The 19,213-nt window shown below is 43.1% G+C and overlaps 1 protein-coding gene across 1 annotated transcript in view; it reads left to right on the plus strand.

The window, feature by feature from the left end:
• Window positions 1-3,085: 3,085 nt before the first annotated feature.
• The window catches only part of PARP1 (poly(ADP-ribose) polymerase 2), a 98,522-nt gene continuing 82,394 nt past the window's right edge, over window positions 3,086-19,213 (plus strand). The window contains exon 1 of the mRNA XM_087684645.1: window positions 3,086-3,423. Within this exon, the coding sequence (XP_087540771.1) occupies window positions 3,280-3,423 (144 nt within the window). The 5' untranslated portion in view covers window positions 3,086-3,279. The remainder of the gene's footprint in view (window positions 3,424-19,213) is intronic.

The following is a 19,213-nucleotide window of genomic DNA, read 5'->3' on the forward strand; positions in this document are numbered from 1 at the left end:
ACAATCGAGCCTGAGGCTCCAATGACCCATTGATATGCCTTTGAAGCGGTTGGCAGAACTTTGAGGGACGTTGTGAGTTGTGATAAGCCATTTGGTGAAAAGGCTTTTTTATTTGGGGGGGATTTTAGACAGGTCTTACTAGTTGTGGTAAAGGGGACACGTGAGGATATTGTTAATGCTGCATTGTGTTACTCTAATTTGTGGCATCACGTAAGGGTACTAAGGCTATCTGGGAATATGCAAGTGTCAACACTGGAAGTGTAGTGGACAATGGGTTCATTTGTTGGATTCAAGGAATAGGGGATGGAGTGGGTATTGCCGAAAACTGTGATAAGCTATATGTTCCACTTGGTGTGATGTTGAAAGGGCAATCTATTGAAACCTTGGTTGGCATGCAATTGATGTGTAAGACAATGAAAAGATGTGCCATCATAATAAGGAGCTCGCTCCACCCTTAGTCTTCTTTGTCTCGAGAAGACACACTCTCGCAAAGATAGCCTCAGTACCCTTGTGTGTAATGGTATGCAGTTGATGTGTAGAAATTTCAATAGGAAAGTAATAGATGCTAAGATAATAATAGGGGCAAATGTGGACGAATGAGTTTTTATTCCTCGGATTACATTTATTTCTGATACTAGACAATTGCCATTTACTATGAAACGGAGGTACTTTTCCATATTCGATTGGCATTTGCTATGACAATCAACAAGTCATAGGGACAGAGTCTGTTGGGCTTTATCTAAAAGTGCCAGTATTTACGTATGGTGAGCTGTATGTTGCATTTTGAAAGGTAAAATCTTCACATGGTGTGAACGTCCTATTGGGTGAAAGGGATGGGGATATGACCACAAACATTGTATACAAGGATATGCTTCAAAAGGTGCAATAATGTGCATTGCTTTCTTTATGTGGAGGTGTAGTTATTGACGACCGTGTAGGGATACTGTTTTGGCATATATGTGAATTTTTCTTCATGCCATATTTGGTTAGTACGTACTCTTTTAGAGGTGAAGTATTTTTTATGTATTTCACTATTTATTTGACTTTTGTAGATGCCTATCCTAGAGTGGCACTATTACCTAGCTTTTGACTATCGAAAGGAGCTACAATGCACGTTGCACACAATAACGAGTAATGATATCATAAAAAGAACGCTTGCAAGAGTCGTTAAGCGTTTATATAATGATGTTAATATTGACATCAAGCTTCTAGTTTTTATTGAAGTTGTACATTTGTGGATACACACAATGCTCGAGTGCATATGTATGAGGTTGACCATAAAAAGAGGTTTCAACACTCTCATACTAATAAGATACCGAGGCATTGGTTTAAGTATGGGTGCAAGGATTTGGGTTGTTTTGTGATGCTGCATCAACGTTTATCAGAACCTATTGAATGGTTCTCAAATGTTCGACTATGTATTATTATTGTTAGAATGAAATGGTCTCTGTTAGTTATTTGATGTAGTTTTATTATGATTTTTGTTCCAATATAGGTTCTAAAGAGAGAGGTAAGATTATCGCATCGCCCATGTGATTACCAACAGAAGCTGTGGGATCATTCCCTGCTTTGCCTTCTCATGTATTAAACGAGGATGAAGATTTTGCTAATGATTCCTCAAAGAAGAGGAAGCTTTGTTTCTATTAGGTATATTGAAGACATGTCTTTTTTGGTTGGCATCAACCATTTACCTATGATGCTTGGAAGTAGTTGGGTGTCTTATACTTGGCCTTTGTGGCTTACTAATGGAAGGTAGGATGTCTTATACCTTTCCATCATGTCATGATCAATGGAAAGAGTCCAAAGATATTGGAGCTTGGTTCTACTTTGCATGTGAATATGTTGCTTGGAGATAAGAACGATTCCTCAAAAAAGGAGAGAGCTTCTTTCGACCAGGTCTCTTAGAGAAATTCTTTTTGTGGTGCTTAGTCTTTGTTTCAATTACGATCCATTTTAGTATAACATTGTTGTTTCTAAATATTGTGCGAAGCAAGCATGTGATTTCTTACATTTGTGTAGAGAGGAAGGTACAACTATAAGTATGGTGCATAGAAGAGATTGTTTCTATATCTTGCGTTTTGTATTACATATTTTTATAAACTACTTTTAGTTTTAAGTTTGATGAGAGAGAGAGAGAGAGAGAGAGAGAGAGAGAGAGAGAGAGAGAGAGAGAGAGAGAGAGAAGGGGGAGGGAGGAAGGGAGAGCAAGCTTATGTCTTCTTATGGTTGTGTATAGGTGAGATTGCATGTTATATCTGGCATTCTCTATTTTATAATATATGAGAGAGAGAGAGAGAGAGAGAGAGAGAGAGAGAGAGAGAGAGAGAGAGAGAGAGAAGACAAAGGTAGAGATGGAGAAAGAGGATATATATATATATATATATATATATATATATATATATATATATATATATATATATATATATATATATATATATATATATATATATATATATATATATAGAGAGAGAGAGAGAGAGAGAGAGAGAGAGAGATGTTAGAAATAGAGAGGGGAAAGAGGAGAAATGGTTATTGAGCGATCGCACGGCAACTTCGCTTGTCGCTTTGCGGCCTAGCGTTCCTTTGCATAGAATGCTAGTATGTATTATTGCATGATAGAGAAGCACAATTGTGTTGGTTTTGTTACAAGCATAAACTTTTGCCTCTTGAGATTGGAGGGTGTTTGCATGTGAAACATGTTATCATCTATGTGCTTCCTTATAATGTTGTGTGAAGCGCACCCCTTCATTTTTCGTGAATAAAGGGAAATGATTACATAGTTATTCAACATTTGCATGGCATTGGGAGCAAAGAGCATTGTCATGTCCCAAGTGTGTTGTGCATTCATTTTTGTGAGAAAAGGGGATTAACAATGAGATGCTTTCGTTTGCTCAGAAAAACCAGAATCAATCGAGACACGAGCTAGTGAGCTTAGCAATGATGCCAGTGCGATCAACAAACCGAAAACGAGCGAGGCACAATCTAGAGAGCTTAGCAATAATGCCAACCATGCAGTGAGGAGCCTAGAAATGAACGAGACGCAATGTGAGGACTCAGGAGCCTTAGGGTGCTCTAAAGCAATAGTCAATAAAAAAGTGTCTAAATGGGGGCCGTCACCCTTTCTGAATTTGGACAGCTCCCTCCCGCTACATCAGGCCCTTTTCATCAATCTTCTTCGTCACGAATCAAAACAACAAAACACAGACAACAAAAAGACGTGCCATCATAATAAGGAGCTCGCTCCAACCTCAGTCTTCTCTGTCTCTCTCTCTCACACACATGGCGGCCCCCCCGAAGCCCTTCAGAGCCGAATATGCCAAGTCCAACCGATCGATCTGCAAAAGCTGCCAAAACACCATCGCCAAAGACTCCTTCCGGATCGCCAAGGTCATACCGGCCACGCTGTTTGATGGCTTCATGCCGGTAACTTGTTGTCTCCTGTTTCCTCCCTCTTTCTTCATGGCCTGCATTGTTCCATTGCATCACAGGGCAGTCCTTCCTGCTGGGAACGGCCATATCGATCTCTGCCCTGTCCTAGCATGGTTCCCAATGCGGTTTCTTGACTGCCTGGTCGTTGGTACTCGTCTTACTTCTGTTACCTCCTTTTCCTTTTCCATAAAAGAGAAATATTCTATTGATATATCCAGAGGCAGAGTACAATATTGAAGATCATCCCTGTAAGGAACTTCAAGGACATAACAAATAAACCACAAAAAAAGAAAGTCTAGTACAAGGCCTGAGTACATAACCAATCAGGACGTCTATATTATGACCACGAGGTCTATATTAAGACTGCCAGACCATGTGTGCCTCAAAGTGAAAGAAAGTGCGAGAAGTCTTGCTCTTCATTCTTGCATGATATGAAATCTGTAGTTATTCAGTGGTATGGTTCCAGAGAAACGAAAAAATCAGCAGTTGCTCTATTTATGTTCTAGTCTTCTAACAATTGCCAATGCTTTAGTCTTCTTTCAATGACTAGTTTGGGGCCTAGGCTCTTGCAGGAGTAGATATTAGAACAAAAGGGTAGACATAGGCTAATCGATAATAGTTATTCCATGTGGAACATACCACTTGTAGTACAAGTTCATCTAATAGCACTAATATGATGATGGACCCTTTGTATGTTTGCATTCTCATGTTCACCAGACTTTGTATGTCCACCAAATGCATTATGAGGTTTGGGTGGGCACGGTCCAATGAGTGCTTTGTGCAAGTATATATGCAAAACAACAACATTCTTATGCACTCATTTAAAAAAACAACGATTTTAGCTTCATTTGCATCTGCCAATCTTAAGCTCTCCACTTCTTTGCTTAATCTCTATGAGTTGGCTTTCATACCAGTCCCAAGAGACATGCTTCAAAGCACACATGACCCAAAACAAGAAGGGAGAACCAAAGTTGGAAATGATAATCCTATTAGCAGTCATCTCATTTTGTCTCTCTCCATATCCTTCTCTTGGTTGTCGGCACCTACCATGTTATGACTTCTTCTCTCTCTAAATGATACGGCTTAATGAACTTTTCACAATGTCATCAATGGCAAATCACTAGCATCACCACAATTCGAAAACTTCACTAGACCATTCAATTAATAGGAAAACAGGCGATGTTTCCAATGGGCAAGGATGTGAAATGAGTACAATCTAAATCCCTTAATGAGGATCCATTGGAGGCCAAGTATAGTGTCATCATCCACAATAATTAATGTATATTTAAGTTGTTAAAAAGGTCATAGTGAATCTTGGGATTAGGTGTGTGGTACACCTCCTTTGGTGTGCACTAATCGCCTTGCTCCTTTTGTTGGACACGTGCTTCTACTTATTTGGTTGGGATTTGGATTCGGCAATGTTATTGTGAAAAAATTAGAGTGCTCAGAGCAACATAGAGACACTTAATAGGTCCAAACGTAGTAAGGGTTGACAGTGTGAAATAGTTACCCAAAGAATCATAGATCTTTGCAATTATTGATTTTAAGAAGATATTCCTAGTAAGGCGAGTTATCAAGTCACTTAAACTACTTGTAAAGAAATGCCCTAAATGCAAAAAACACAAATACAATTGTATGACAAAGTATAGACTAATAACAAAAGGTAGTGAGGGTTAGGGTAACTCAGAGACAATGAACACAATGAATAATATGGAATGAATGAATCTGAATAATACAATGCTCATGCAACAAGCACACTATGTAGCGAATGAATATTGTACCTTGAACTCTCATGTATCGAGGATTGAGGCAAAGATAATGAGCTGGAGAGGGTATCGTACTCCAATGGATCTAAAAATGTAGCAAGGCAACCTCGAAGATGTTTGGCAACAACAAATGTAGCAGTGTAGATTCTGGATCAGTGTCAGATAGGCAGAGAAGAGAGAAAACTTTGCAAACGCAGCCTCTGATGATGAGCGACAACCTAGGTGGTAGTAGATGGGTCAAAAGTTAAAATGCAATCTACAAGTGATGAAGAAGGGCTAGGCGACATTAGAGAAGTCCAAATGCAGCAAGAAGTTGATTGTCAGGCACTGTAATTACAAGTGCAGCCTAAAATGAAGCTGCCAGGCTGAAATGTAGTGTCATGGAGTGGTGGCGGCATCAGTAGGGGATGCAGGCAATATGGGAAGGCTGGAAACGGATGTGAGATAGATGTAGAGAATGTTGGGCAGCTTCGGCTAAAATATCATTTGCATACGAGGTGTGGGCAGTGAAGTTCTAGCACTTGAAACTTGCAAAACGAGATTGGATTGAGTGGGAAGGTAGGCCATCTAATAGATAGTTTGGGGCCTTCTAAATTTGGGTTTACATGTCGGATAGTAAAACTCTCTTGAACCACTCCCATTTAAAAGAAATGGTTAAAACTCATTGATTAACTTGAGTTTTGGGGTTGTTTAATGAAAGCTAATGGCAATCTAGCTCAACACCCCTCTTAGGCCCAAAATTGGGACTAGAAAGGGATTCTAAACAAGCCCAAGTTCTTTTCCTTTTCTTTTTCCTAATGTGTCTTACCCCAAAGTAGCTAGGGCATTGAACAAAGGATGCATGTTGGTTGCACAATGACCTACCAAGTCTACAGAGGCAATGGTTATCTTACCAAGGAAGCCCAAGGGTTTACCCAGAGAGGATAAAGCATTGGACAAAGGGTGCTCATCGGCTGCCTAGTGGCCTATGTGCGTTTGGGCCTTGCCATTGCCCTTGCCCTTGCTAGGGGTTGCTTCACTGAGGATAGGGGATCTGAGTCTTAGCTTTTGGTGCTATGTCTCTTGTCTTTGATCAACACTTGTTATCAAAGTGACCAGCCTTTGGACAATGTTAACAATATTTATTTTTCTTAGGTACATTCTGGTATTCGAGTCTTAGAGAGGACAGAGAGTTCCCTTGTGTCTCATTAGCTTGGTTTTAAGTGTGATTTTGCTTGCCCTTTCCTTGCTACCCCTTCTAAGAAGAAGCAAGGAGAGTCCCCCTCTGTGGAGTTCAAACTATGAAACTCATTGAATAGCTAAGCATAACACAATAGTTGATACTCAAATTCATAGAATGTGGATATAGTAGATTGTGAGATCACTTGCTACACGATGGGTTCTCTCTTGAGCCCCATAGCGGTCGGATAAGAGTCCTCAATACTTTGATGCTAAGTCAAGATGCTGAAGTTGAGAATGAAACTCGAGCAATAAGACTTGTATTAGCTCAACAATAGTGGAGGCATTTCTAGCCTTCCACGAGTGGACAACCTCGTATGGAATAAGTGTGGGGTTGGGATTCCAACCCTTGCTCAATATCCTGTAGGTTTTGTGTGTCATGGACATGTCTCATTAGATTGGACCAAGTAGTGTAGTTAGACCTATTTAAGTGAGTCTTGTCAATGAAAGTATGGTTGGTTGATGAGAAGGAAGAGCCATGAGCTATTGATCGGGTAGGGTAAGAGGAATAGTATGGATAAGACGGAGGTGGAGGGGGGGGTAAGGAGGCGGAAGGGGAGGAGGTAGGTAGGTAGAAATAGGCTGAATGTGTTCAATGGGTGTTGATTGATGCGGAGGCATTGGAACATGAATGTTTCTATAAGGTGCTGATTTAGGTGGAGGTGTTGGGACATGTGAGCCCTATCCAAATGTTGGGTGTAGAGCACAACTAAATGACTAGAGGCCCACTGGGTAATTCCAGGCTGTGATAAGCCCAAAAGTGTGTAGACAGGAGGACGATTGTAGGTATACCACTCGGTTGAGGAAAAGACGAGGTCCTAAAGGTTGTCTAAGGGTGAAGGACCCCTAGTGTGTTGTGTGAAGTCATGTGAGATGTAGTTAGTGGATATGTAAAGGAAAGTGTAGAGGAAGAAGAGGGAAGGATGGGTGGGAGATTAAATGGATTGGTAGATGTAGTAGTGGGAAATGTTTTTGGGTCCTTTTGTCCATTTAATGCATTGATTTGAAGTGAAAAAAGAGACGATTCTCCTACTTCAAAATGACCTTGAGACGAAGAAACTGAAGGAAAAGAAGATGGAAAACTTATAGGTGGTTGAATTGATCTTTTATACTTTTCGCCTTTCTTTGACTTCATAAACAAAAATCTATCTTCTTTAGGACTAATGAACCAATATCTTGATTGCATGGCCCCTTTTTCATGAGAATCACCAAAATCTTGTGGAAAAGAAGAAGTAGAATCAAAAGATTGAGAAGTATGAAATTGCATACCTGGAATAGAAATGGTGGTTGCTCCTGTCAGAGTGCAGCGGTGCGGAAGCGTAGGACTGAGAGAGAGAGAACGCAGAGAGAAAAAGGGAGAGAAAGAGACAGTGTACAATGAAGATCTGCTGTATAAAGAATGCTGAATACAAAGATATACACGGGCGCAGTGCGCTGGACTGCGTGTCTCCACCTCGACGATGCGACCTGCTGTCCACCTCGAAGTCTGCTGCAGTCTGCACTGTCTGCTGTCTGAAATCTGTGAACAGAGACAGAAATCTGCACGGCACCGGTCTGTAATCTGCGACAGAGAAGAATGGGTAGACTGCTGAAGTCGTCGACAATAAATAGGCAAAAAACCACCTAGAACGGAGCGCCAGAAATAGGGCGCAGCCTGGTAAAAATGGCTGCAGGCAGTCGGACTGCCACGTGGCAGTCCGACTGCACAGTCCGACTGCAGCTGCTGGTCCGACTGCTGCTGCTGACTATGCAGCTGCCTAAACAGGCTATGATCTCTAACACCCCCTCTCAGATGCTGGACAGGGCAGAAGCCTGAGGGATCGGGAATGTTGCCGAAGTAGAGCCTGAGGAAGCGCCTTCGTAAACAAATCCGCAAGATTATCCTCCGTCTTGCAATACTCCACAATGATGGTCTCATCCAGAAGCTTTTCTCGGATGAAGTGGTACTGGATCTCAATGTGCTTCGTCCGGGCATGAAAAACAGGATTCCTTGCCAAGGCAATGCAACTCTCATTGTCACATCGCAGCAATGTAGGACAAGTCTGGGGGCACCCAAGCTCCTCCAACAATCTCCGAAGCCACACAACCTCGCATGTGGTGGAAGATGCGGCCCGATACTCCGCCTCAGTAGACGAAAGGGCTACCGTGGGCTGCTTCTTGCTACTCCATGAAATAACACCTGTACCCAAAGTAAAGCAGTAACCTGTTGTAGACCGTTTGTGGTCCACGTCACCAGCCCAATCCGAGTCGCTCCAACCTGCAAGTACAAGATTTGACCCATCTGTCCCTGCGGGGTAATGAATCCCCAAATCAGACGTCCCCCTTAGATACCGAAGTATCCTCTGAGCAACCTGCCAATGCACCGTCTGAGGTTCACTCATGAACCTTGCCAAGAGCCCAACAGCAAAACATAGATCAACCCTCGTGTTGAGAAGCCAAATCAAAGACCCTATCAACTGTCGATAGCGGGAAGCATCCGCCAAAGGAGAAGCTGAATGGGAAGTGGCCTTCCAGTTCGGATCCATAGGAGTAGAGAGGGCCCGACAATCTTCCATCTCAAAAGTCACCAAGAGCTCCTGTACATATCTCTGTTGGGAGAGAAAGATCCCCCTCTGAGACTGATAAATCTCATGGCCTAAAAAGAAATGGAGTAGCCCCAAATCCGTCATCTCGAACGTCCGATGTAAAGCTGACTTTGTCTCCTTGACCTGCTGTGCATCATCACCTGTGACAATCAAATCATCAACATATAATACAAACAGCACACAACCATCCTCGGAAGTGTGAACATACAGCTGCGGATCGGCCTTGGACCGCCGATATCCCAACTGAGTCTGGAGGAACGAATCAATCTTCTCGTTCCAAGCTCGCGGGGCCTGCTTGAGACCATACAGGGCCTTCTTCAACCTGTAGACTTTCCCATCTGAAGAACCAAAGCCAGGAGGCTGCTCAACGTAGATCTCCTCCTTCAAATCACCATTCAGGAAGGCCGACTTCACATCTAGCTGATAAACAGGCCATCTCCTATGGCCAGCCAAAGCAAGAACAGCTCTAATGGTTGCCATACGAGCTGTAGGGGCAAAGGTGTCATGACAGTCAATCCTTGGGCGCTGGACAAAACCCTTAGCAACAAGGCGAGCCTTGTGCTTATCCAAAGTACCATCACTGAGATATTTGGTCTTGAAGACCCACTTGACTCCAATCACCTTCTTCTCCGGGGGGCGTGGCACAAGTGACCAAGTGCCATTCCTCTCAATAGCCTCCAACTCAGCTTCCATAGCTTTCTTCCATGGGGCGGACTGTAAAGCCTCCTTCACGGAGGTGGGCTCTCGATCCTGCATAACTCGGGACATCAAACAATAATTGGAGCAAACAAGCTCCGAAGAATGCGCCTAGTGCCTCCGTGACCGCCGCGGACCATCATGCGGTCCCCACTCCTCAGGAACCCCCTCGATCCCTGAATCACGGAGTGTGTCACGGGCCCAGCGAGGAGGAGGCCGAACCTCCCCTCGTCGTTCTCCATCAGTAGAAGACTCTGGAATGTCCACCGGTGGTAACTCCTCAGAAGGATCCGGTGGAACAGTAGACTCTGTGTCAGAAACAGAATCATAATCAAACGGCATAGGCTCCAGTGGAACTGTAGAAGGAGCCAAACTCTCCCCTGGATCTCCAAGAACGGGATGCTCCTCACCCGTTGAAGAAGCCGGAACCTCCACAAACCGCACATCACGGCTAGTATATACATCCCGCTTGACGGGATCATACAGTCGGTAGCCTTGGGACTGAGAGCTATAGCCAACAAATACCTGTTTTCGGGAAGCCGCTTCAAATTTGTCACGGTGAGCCTTGGGAATGTGAACATAGGCATCACACCCAAAGACCCGAAAGTAAGAAACATCTGGCTTCGTCCCAAAATAAGCCTCAAATGGAGTCATCCCTTCCACGGCCGAAGTAGGGGATCGATTAAGGATGTGGACTGCAGTAGCCACAGCCTCGGCCCACAGAACCTGAGGGGTCTGTCGGTGCTCCATCATGGTGCGTGCCATCTCGATCACACTGCGGTTCTTCCGTTCTAGAATACCATTTTCTTGAGGAGTATTGGTATTGGCAAACTCCTGGTTAATTCCTCTATCTGCACAAAACCGAGCAAATTCATTAGACACAAATTCACCTCCCTTGTCGGATCGCAAGGTCTTCAACTTCTGGCCTGATCGGTTCTCCTCAAAGAGAAGCCAATCCTTGAAGTGCGAGAAAGCTTCTAATTTTAGTGTCAAAAAATAGGCCCATGTCATCCTGCTATAGTCATCCACGATCAGCATGAAGTACGAGCTCCCACGCAGGGACTCATTCCTCATAGGGCCACATAGATCCGTAGATACGAGCTCCATCGGTGAAGTAGACCGCCGCGAAGCTGTGTGGGGAATGGCATCCCGATGCTGCTTTCCCCGTATGCAGGAGACACATGGATGCTGGCTCACCACTATATCCGGCAACCCTCGAACAAGCTGTCCACGTGACGCCTTCCGAAGATAGTCATAGTTCAGGTGACCAAACCGAGCATGCCATAATTCAGACTGTGACTGTGAGGTAAGAAGAAGAGAAGAGAGGGCAGTGGAAGACTTCAGTTTGTAAATGCCGTTCTCCTCATATCGAGATGATAGAACCTTCCTCGATTCACGATCAAGGACTCGCACAGTAGAACTGTCAAATTCCACCAAAAGACCAAGGGAGCAAATCTTATGAACTGAAAGGAGATGGTACCCTAATCCTGGTACATGCAAAACCTCTGAGGTATGGGTGCCACCTCGTCCATCCGGAATAAGCTGCATCTTACCCCGACCTGCAATAGAAATTGAAGAGCTGTCTCCAATGAGAACCTGCCCACGCGAAGGTCGCAGCTGGGCAACACCATCTGATGAAGGAGTCATGTGCCGTGAGGCACCACTATCAATAATCCACTCTCGAGATTGGGGAGCTGCCATCGCAGCATCAGAAGCATTCGATGAAGCGTCCTCAATGACAACTAAATGTAGAAATGCAGCTGATGAGGGTGCAGCCACCACTCCAGAATCCTTGGTTTCCTTCTTCTTGGTGTCCTTCGAGTCTTTGTCAGGGCAATCCTTCTTCCAATGGCCAGTCTTTTCACAAATATGGCATGTGGAGTCTTTGTCCTTGTCCTTCTTGGACTTGTTATCCCCCTTCTTCTTCTTTTTGTCCTTCCCCTTCTTCTGAGAGGCTTGACCTGTTAACGCCTCCGTCTTGGAAGCATTCTGTCCCTTTAACTGTTCCTCTTGGTCCAAGACCATAGGAACCAACTCTTCCCACCGAAGAGTAGACTCTCGCCCCGAAGCAATAAGGGCAGAGTAAAATGTACCAAATCGTGGCGGCAACTGGGACAAGAGTGTGATCGCCATGTCTTCGGAGGAAATTGGCTTCCCCGCATTCTGAACCTGCATCTGTAGCTGCCTTAGCTTGTTAATGTGTTCCCTTAGTGAAGAAGACTTATTGACGGACAAGGTCCGCATCTGTACCTCCAAAGAAACCCTCTTCATCAGGGTCATCCGATTGTACATTTGATCAAGCTCCAGCCATATCTCACGAGCTACCGTCAAGTGCTCGATGTGAGCGATCACGGCTGTAGTGCATGATAGAAAGAGAAAGGATCGAATCCTGGCATTCAGTTTGTCCCAATGAGACTGGGCCCTGGCCAACTCCGCCATCTCTTACCGAAGGCCGGTCAATATCTTCCTGTACCAACTCCGCCAAATCATAGGACTCAAGAATGGCCAACATCATAACGCGCCAAATGCGGTAGTTGTCGCCGTCGAGCTTCTGATCTGTAGGAAGAGCCGGTAAGACAGGCACCTTCCGGTCCATAATCGCCTGGAACTCCAAGTTCATCTCTGTAGACATCTTCACCTGCAATGCCTTCTCAAACGCAAAAGCAGCCCCCTCTGACTGAGTAAACTCAGCCTGCTAAGGCTCTTCCGCGTCCCGAAGCTTCTTCACCCGCCGGAGGCGATGAAAAAGCAAAACCTGCACTTTTAGGTTGAAAACTCAAACTTCTTCTGCGTCAAACAGCAGTAAACAGCAGCAAATCCACCACCTGTACTCCTTTCCTGTGCGCCCACACTCGTTTCAACCTTGTTCCAAGGCGCAGCCCTCTTGTCTGCCCTTAAACGCAAAAAACGCAAATTTGTGTCGCGATGGAAACTCCTTTTCAGGTTGATTCTGCGCTCAGTCAGCCCTCAAACACTGCTCTGATACCATGTCAGAGTGCAGCGGTGCGGAAGCGTAGGACTGAGAGAGAGAGAACGCAGAGAGAAAAAGGGAGAGAAAGAGACAGTGTACAATGAAGATCTGCTGTATAAAGAATGCTGAATACAAAGATATACACGGGCGCAGTGCGCTGGACTGCGTGTCTCCACCTCGACGATGCGACCTGCTGTCCACCTCGAAGTCTGCTGCAGTCTGCACTGTCTGCTGTCTGAAATCTGTGAACAGAGACAGAAATCTGCACGGCACCGGTCTGTAATCTGCGACAGAGAAGAATGGGTAGACTGCTGAAGTCGTCGACAATAAATAGGCGAAAAACCACCTAGAACGGGGCGCCAGAAATAGGGCGTAGCCTGGTAAAAACGGCTGCAGGCAGTCGGACTGCCACGTGGCAGTCCGACTGCACAGTCCGACTGCAGCTGCTGGTCCGACTGCTGCTGCTGACTGTGCAGCTGCCTAAACAGGCTATGATCTCTAACAGCTCCCTCATTAGCTGTATTCCTCCACTTGAGGCATCGATTCCTAGGGCTTTTGATGCTGCATTGACGGCTCCACACCCTTGTGAGTAGATTGTTGACCGTGGAGCCTCTTGGCACATGACTTCTTTTACAACAGGTGGTGTACATTTGCGGTCTTCACATGGACAAATCCTCATCGGTGATAGCTCTTCTATCCCTATTTAGGGGAGGGGTAATATGCAGCTTATTCCAGATGGTCAGGGTGGTGCCCATACTTTAGAGGTGCTTTATGTGCCAGGCTTGGGTTATCATTTGCTTTCAGTACACAAGATTTGTGCCCTTGGTCTCTTGGTTGAGTTTGATAAGGATTCCTTTCGGATTCTTGTTACTTTCGGTTTATGAGGAGAATGGAGTCTACAAGCTAAGGTCTACTTCTGTCTCAAAATTTCAAGTATTCTCTAATACCATGTCAAAATAAGTGACGGTGCAGAGAGACAATAGGGTTTGTGGGGAGTAACACAGAGTGTATATGCCAAACACTAAGATAGAAGAGAAACTCAGAAACACAAGAACATAATGATGATGCACTGAATCATGCTATGAGAAGAAAAGCTATATAGTGAAGCCAAAGCTTGGAAGATAATTGCACTATCCTGCTCTAAATTGGATGGCAGCACTTGTGGGAAATCTGCATAGTGAAGGGAGCGAAATGTAGTCCTCCGAGTAGTGGGCTATCGAAGTAATCACTGGAAGGTGAAGGACAGTTGTTGAGGGAGCGAACCCCAGTCCTTTGATGCTGTCAAAGATGTGGAAGATGATCACTGTCTGTTGAGGGAGCTAACCGTAGTTCTTAGATGGTGAGGAGTGACATGGGCAGCAAAACGCAAATCCTAGAATGTTGAAGTTGTCGAATGCAGGGAGAGCAGCCCAGATGCTAATGCTAGGTGGATAATGATGACACCAGATGATGGAGGATGAGCCAGGGTGCAAAAACGTAGGTCCCAGTAGCCCCTGTGATAGATGAGTGATGAAATCATAGATGCACGATGATGTAGACTATTGCTAGATGCTAGGATGCTGATGCCAAGCTGGAGACGATGATACCATGCAAGGAGGAGATCTCCACACTGAAAAACGTAGGTGAAGGTGAAGCCTGAAGGAGAAGGGTGTTGACACCAAGCAGATGATGGTGACGCCGTGTGGAAGATGCTTCAAACGCAAGGCTTGATGTTGGAACAAAGCGCCTGAAGAAGAAGAGGAAGGGTGAAGGCAGCCATGAGCCATGAGCCGCAATGTCCTCCTGAAGGGGTGTGAGGGTAGTGGAAGGGGTCGGGGAGAGAAGGGAAGTGGTGGTGAAGAATGACTGAAGAGTGGTGGGGTGGTGGAAGTGAAGAATGAATGAGGTGACTGTCTATTTATAGGCAAAGCTGTCTAGGGTGGCGGACCAATGTGGTCGCTCATTGAAAAAGTGGCCAAATGTGGACACTAGCCCTTTTTGGGGCTGTCAGTGCGAAACGCTAAATGAAGTATGTGAATTGAAAAAGTGGTTTCTTAACATGTTGTGCTCCTGATGGATCTTGAGATGCAACAAGGAAGCCTCCAAATATTGGACAGCAGCAAATGCAGCAGTGTGTGGTGTTGGATCAGTATTGGACAGGCAAAGGAGAGAGAAAACAGCAAACACAGTTGTATGTGATGATGTGACAGCTTGTATGGCAGCCAATTGTGAAAAATGTAGGCAGATCTTTAGTCATTTGTAGCAGGGCAGCAACTAGCAGGTAAAAATGCAGCAATTGGATGCCACGTGGCTGTTGACAGTAGTAGGTGAGTGATCTGCAGCAGTTGTTAGGGCTGGACAACAGCAGTGGACAATAAAAACTGCGTGATGAAGTATGTAAATAGGTGCTTGATGGCTGTAGACAACAATGGGCAGCTTCGGCTAAGATGTCCTCTGCGAACGGGGTGTAGGCAGCGAAGTTGGAGGGTCCGAAACTTGCAAAAACGAGATTGGGCTGAATGGAGGGCAGCCTACCAATTTGTAGAGTTTTAGGACCTCGTATAGTGCATTGTTTTAAAACTCTCTCGAACTACGCACCATTTTAGGGTGTTCATTAGTTAAGCATTTGGGGGACTGTTTAAGCGGCTAATTTAGTAATAATGCTTATGTTAGCTCAATGCCCCCTCTTAGGCCCAAAAATTGAGCTAGAAAGAAAGCCAATCCAAGGTTTTGAGTGTCTTTGTTTTTATGTGTTTTTACCCCAAGGCATGCCACCCAACTAGGGAATCGGACAAAGGGTTTACGGTGGTTGCTTAATCTTTCTTGTACTATAGAGCGCCGCCTAGTAGGGTGTAGGGGCTTGATTTCAACAGAAGCTTCCTCTTCTCTCTACTAAAGATACCAGTGGGATATTGTGTGGCCAATAGGTTGGGAATGTTAGCATACCATAGGGTCACAGTCTCCACTAGAAACGGGGCTGCAATAGAAATGTCAGGATCATCTTGCTCCCCTTTGTCACTTTGAGGGATTCGCAGTAGATAATCAGCTAGGACATGGAAATGAGTAGGTTTAGTGACCACTTCCAAATCAAATTCTTGGGATAGGAGCCATCTTATTATCTGGCTTGTACTTATCAACACGATAGAGGTAATGGTTATCTTACCAAGGGAGTCCAAGTGGTCACCTCAAAGAGGCTAGGGCATTAGACAAAGTGTGCATGTTGGCTGCTGAGTGGCCTTGGAAAAACGGATGGAACCGCAATGAACTCTTTTTTTTTCCATTTGATAATGACTGTTCCAAAAAGGAGAGGTGGCGGTTGATTAAGTAATGGACGGGAGACAAGTAGCTAGACTCAAAGGCTTTCACAAAATAAGCAAGCTGTTCTCCATCTCCTTTTCCATAGCCTCTTGTCATTGAGAGTATCGAAAAACCTCTTGCCAACAATCCGGCTCATAATGCACTATGTAATTAGCTGTTGTAAATAGGGACGCAAATGATGCGTGAGGTGTAAACCGGATAGATCTTCTAGGCCCCTCTAGAGTAGAATCCGGTGGAAGGATGTCGAATCTCGCATGGTTTGTTGGTACTAGTGAGGTAATGGGCCTCACGGAGGGGGTTTGGGAGCGGAAGAATCTGTGGTGGGTGGGTAAAGAGCGGGTAGTAGAATTGGCTCAGAAGGCACTATCTTTGAAGGAATAATGTGAGAAAAGGGCTCAAAATCTAGTATAGAAGATTGCACAATGTCTCTCTTGTCAAACACTACATTGCTCGTAGCGATCACCTTGTTTATTTGAGGATCGAACAAACGATAGGCTTTTGTTTCAGAGCAGTATCCAAAAAAAATCAGGAGATCAACTTGAGAAGTGAGCTTCCCTATTTTATCATCGGGGTTTTTGTGTGTATGCACGACTTTCAAAGACTCTAAAGTGGGAGATTATAGGCCGAGAGCTAACGAATGTCTCATACGGAGTTCTCTACAGGACAATTGCAATTGGGCATTGGTTGAGAATGCACATTGGAGTGTTAACAGTCTTGACCCAAAGATGCTGAAGAAGCCTTGTTGTGAACATCATAGAGCATGCCATGTTCATGATGGTTGAATTCCAATGCTTTATGACTCCATTCTATGAAGGGGAGTTGGTAAAGGTAAGTTGGTGTGAGATATCATGCTTTTGTAGAAACTTAGAAAACCATGGGATGTAAGCATTGGAAAGAACGTGAGAATCATAATACTTTAAACTTAACCAACTCAATCAAATTTTACCATGAAAATTACGAGAGAGAGAGAGAGAGAGAGAGAGAGAGAGAGAGTCGAACACGACATTGAGAAGGAAAACGACCTCTCCCTCTTTATAGGAAATTATTAAAACAAAACCACGAGCACCAAGTGCTTGAACCACATACAAAAGGATTGATTTGGTGTAATTTTGAAAATTAGGGTTTTAAAACCCTAATTTTTGCAAACTCTGACTAGCAAGCTAATTTTCTTATTTAGTGCTTGGATTAGATCAAGCTAAGTAGAAAGTGTTTCTTGGATGAGAGAGAGATAGGAGAGTACAAAGCATGTGGTTGGAATTTTAGCATTAGAGCTCATTTCAAATGAAGAGAGAGACCTCTAATATATAGGTGTGCAACTTCGGTGCTCAAAAGTGAAAAGTAGAGGTTACAAATGACGTGTTTGTTGAAAATGATAAGTGTAGGGACACTTATCTTTTCAAAAGGACATGTACTATTCTAGATGTCATATGTCACTTTTCTAGAGAAAGCTTTAAAATATTTTATTTTAAATCTCTGAAATAGTTAAAAATTTGAGATAGTTGCTGAAGACGAAATTGTTCATTGCGCAATTCAGAAGTCTTTGATGATGCAAACAAAATTTCCATTTAAACAACTTTCAAAAATAGTAACCTCGTAAATTTTAAGAGTGGTAAAATTTAGCTTTTAGAGACATTCATTATATAAGTTCATTGGTTAATGGTTTGTTTCTTTGATCATGAGCATCTGGTTTTACTTTTGAAACCACTCATTATATGGGCTTTTAGTCAGTGTGACTATGTGAGTATAAAAGTCTTAGTTATCTGAGCTTTTTGGGTAATTTGACTGCTCGACTAAACTTCTAATTTCTCTTGAGGATCTTGTTAATGATGACCCAAGTATAATTATAGGGCGTTTTGGTCCTTAAATAGAAAGATAAATATTTAATCATATTTTGAAACACTTAAATAATACAAATTGCCTTTTAAAGTACACGAGCATCAAATTAATTTGGAATCATTGAGCTAAGCTATCTTGGTGACAATTGATATACAAGAGGTTCACATTTCTCTCTTTTGAAATCTGTCTTGTGCTCAAGATGCTGCTTGATGTATTTCTGATCTTATAGCTTTTTCATAAGCTGCAAGTATTTTTGAATAGTCTTTTGGCATCCATCTAGAATCTAAATGAGAGTAATTTTTAAATTCTAGAATAAAAATTTTAAAAATATTTTTCTAATTTCTTAATAATATGAAAGACTATTTGCTCTGGTTGAAGTATCTTCTCCTATTCATCTATTTTAGATGGATCCTTTATTATAGATTCTAAGGGTGAAGGCCCTTTATAACGCTTCAAAAGATGGATATGAAAAGTATTGTGAATTTTCCAATGCTCTGGAAGTTGTAACTTGTATCAAACATCATTAATCTTTTCAATGACTTGAAATGGTCCGTAATTTCTTGCTGCAAGCTTAGTGACTTGGGATGAAGGCTTGTTAGAGCTTCTTAGATGAGCTTGATTAAATTTCAACGATATTCAATCTTCTTTTTGTAAAATCAAGTGCCTTCTATGCTTATCTGTTGTTTTTTTTAGATTTTTGCATAGCTTATGTAACTTGGCAAAAGCTATATGCACATCACGCATAAACTCATCGGCATGAAATATCTCCTTCTTTGTTTTGAGAATAGGTAGTAAGAGTGGTTTTATATATATAATCTCAAATGGTGCTTTACTTATAGAAGTATGAACTGTGTTGTTGTAGGCATATTCTACCAAAGGTAAATACTTTTTTCATTGTTGGTTGGCTTTATAGCAATAACACTTCAGTATATCCAATATTGTGAGATTGACTATCTTACTTTGACTATCTGTTTGAGGATGATACAAAGAAGAGAAAATAAGCTTTATACTCAAATTTTCAAAAAGAGCTTGTCAAAAAAGACTAGTGGTTCGTGGATCTCTATTACCCATGATACTTAAAGATTTGTTGAATAAATATTCTAGCTATATGTTGAGACTTGATAGTCTTTTTGATTGGAAGAAATGAGCTTGTTTACTAAACCTGCCAATAATAGTCAATATGCGGTCATGTGGTTTTGCCAATGTTGAGAAGTCGAAAGTAAAATCGATGGCAATGCTTTTCCGAGGTTGGCTCGGAATTGGTAATGGTTGGAAAAGCCATGTAGGCTTTTGGTGATCAAACTTAATCTTTTGGCACATAAGACATTTCTTGATAAATTGTTAAATGTCTTGTCGAAGACTTGGCCAAAAGAACTACATTTCAAGTGCCTTGTTGTGGCTAAAATACAATGATG

This window comes from Lygodium microphyllum, chromosome 9 (assembly GCF_053477565.2).
Source record: "Lygodium microphyllum isolate KBCC chromosome 9, Lygodium_microphyllum_v1.1.10, whole genome shotgun sequence".
Taxonomy (NCBI): Eukaryota; Viridiplantae; Streptophyta; class Polypodiopsida; order Schizaeales; family Lygodiaceae; genus Lygodium; species Lygodium microphyllum.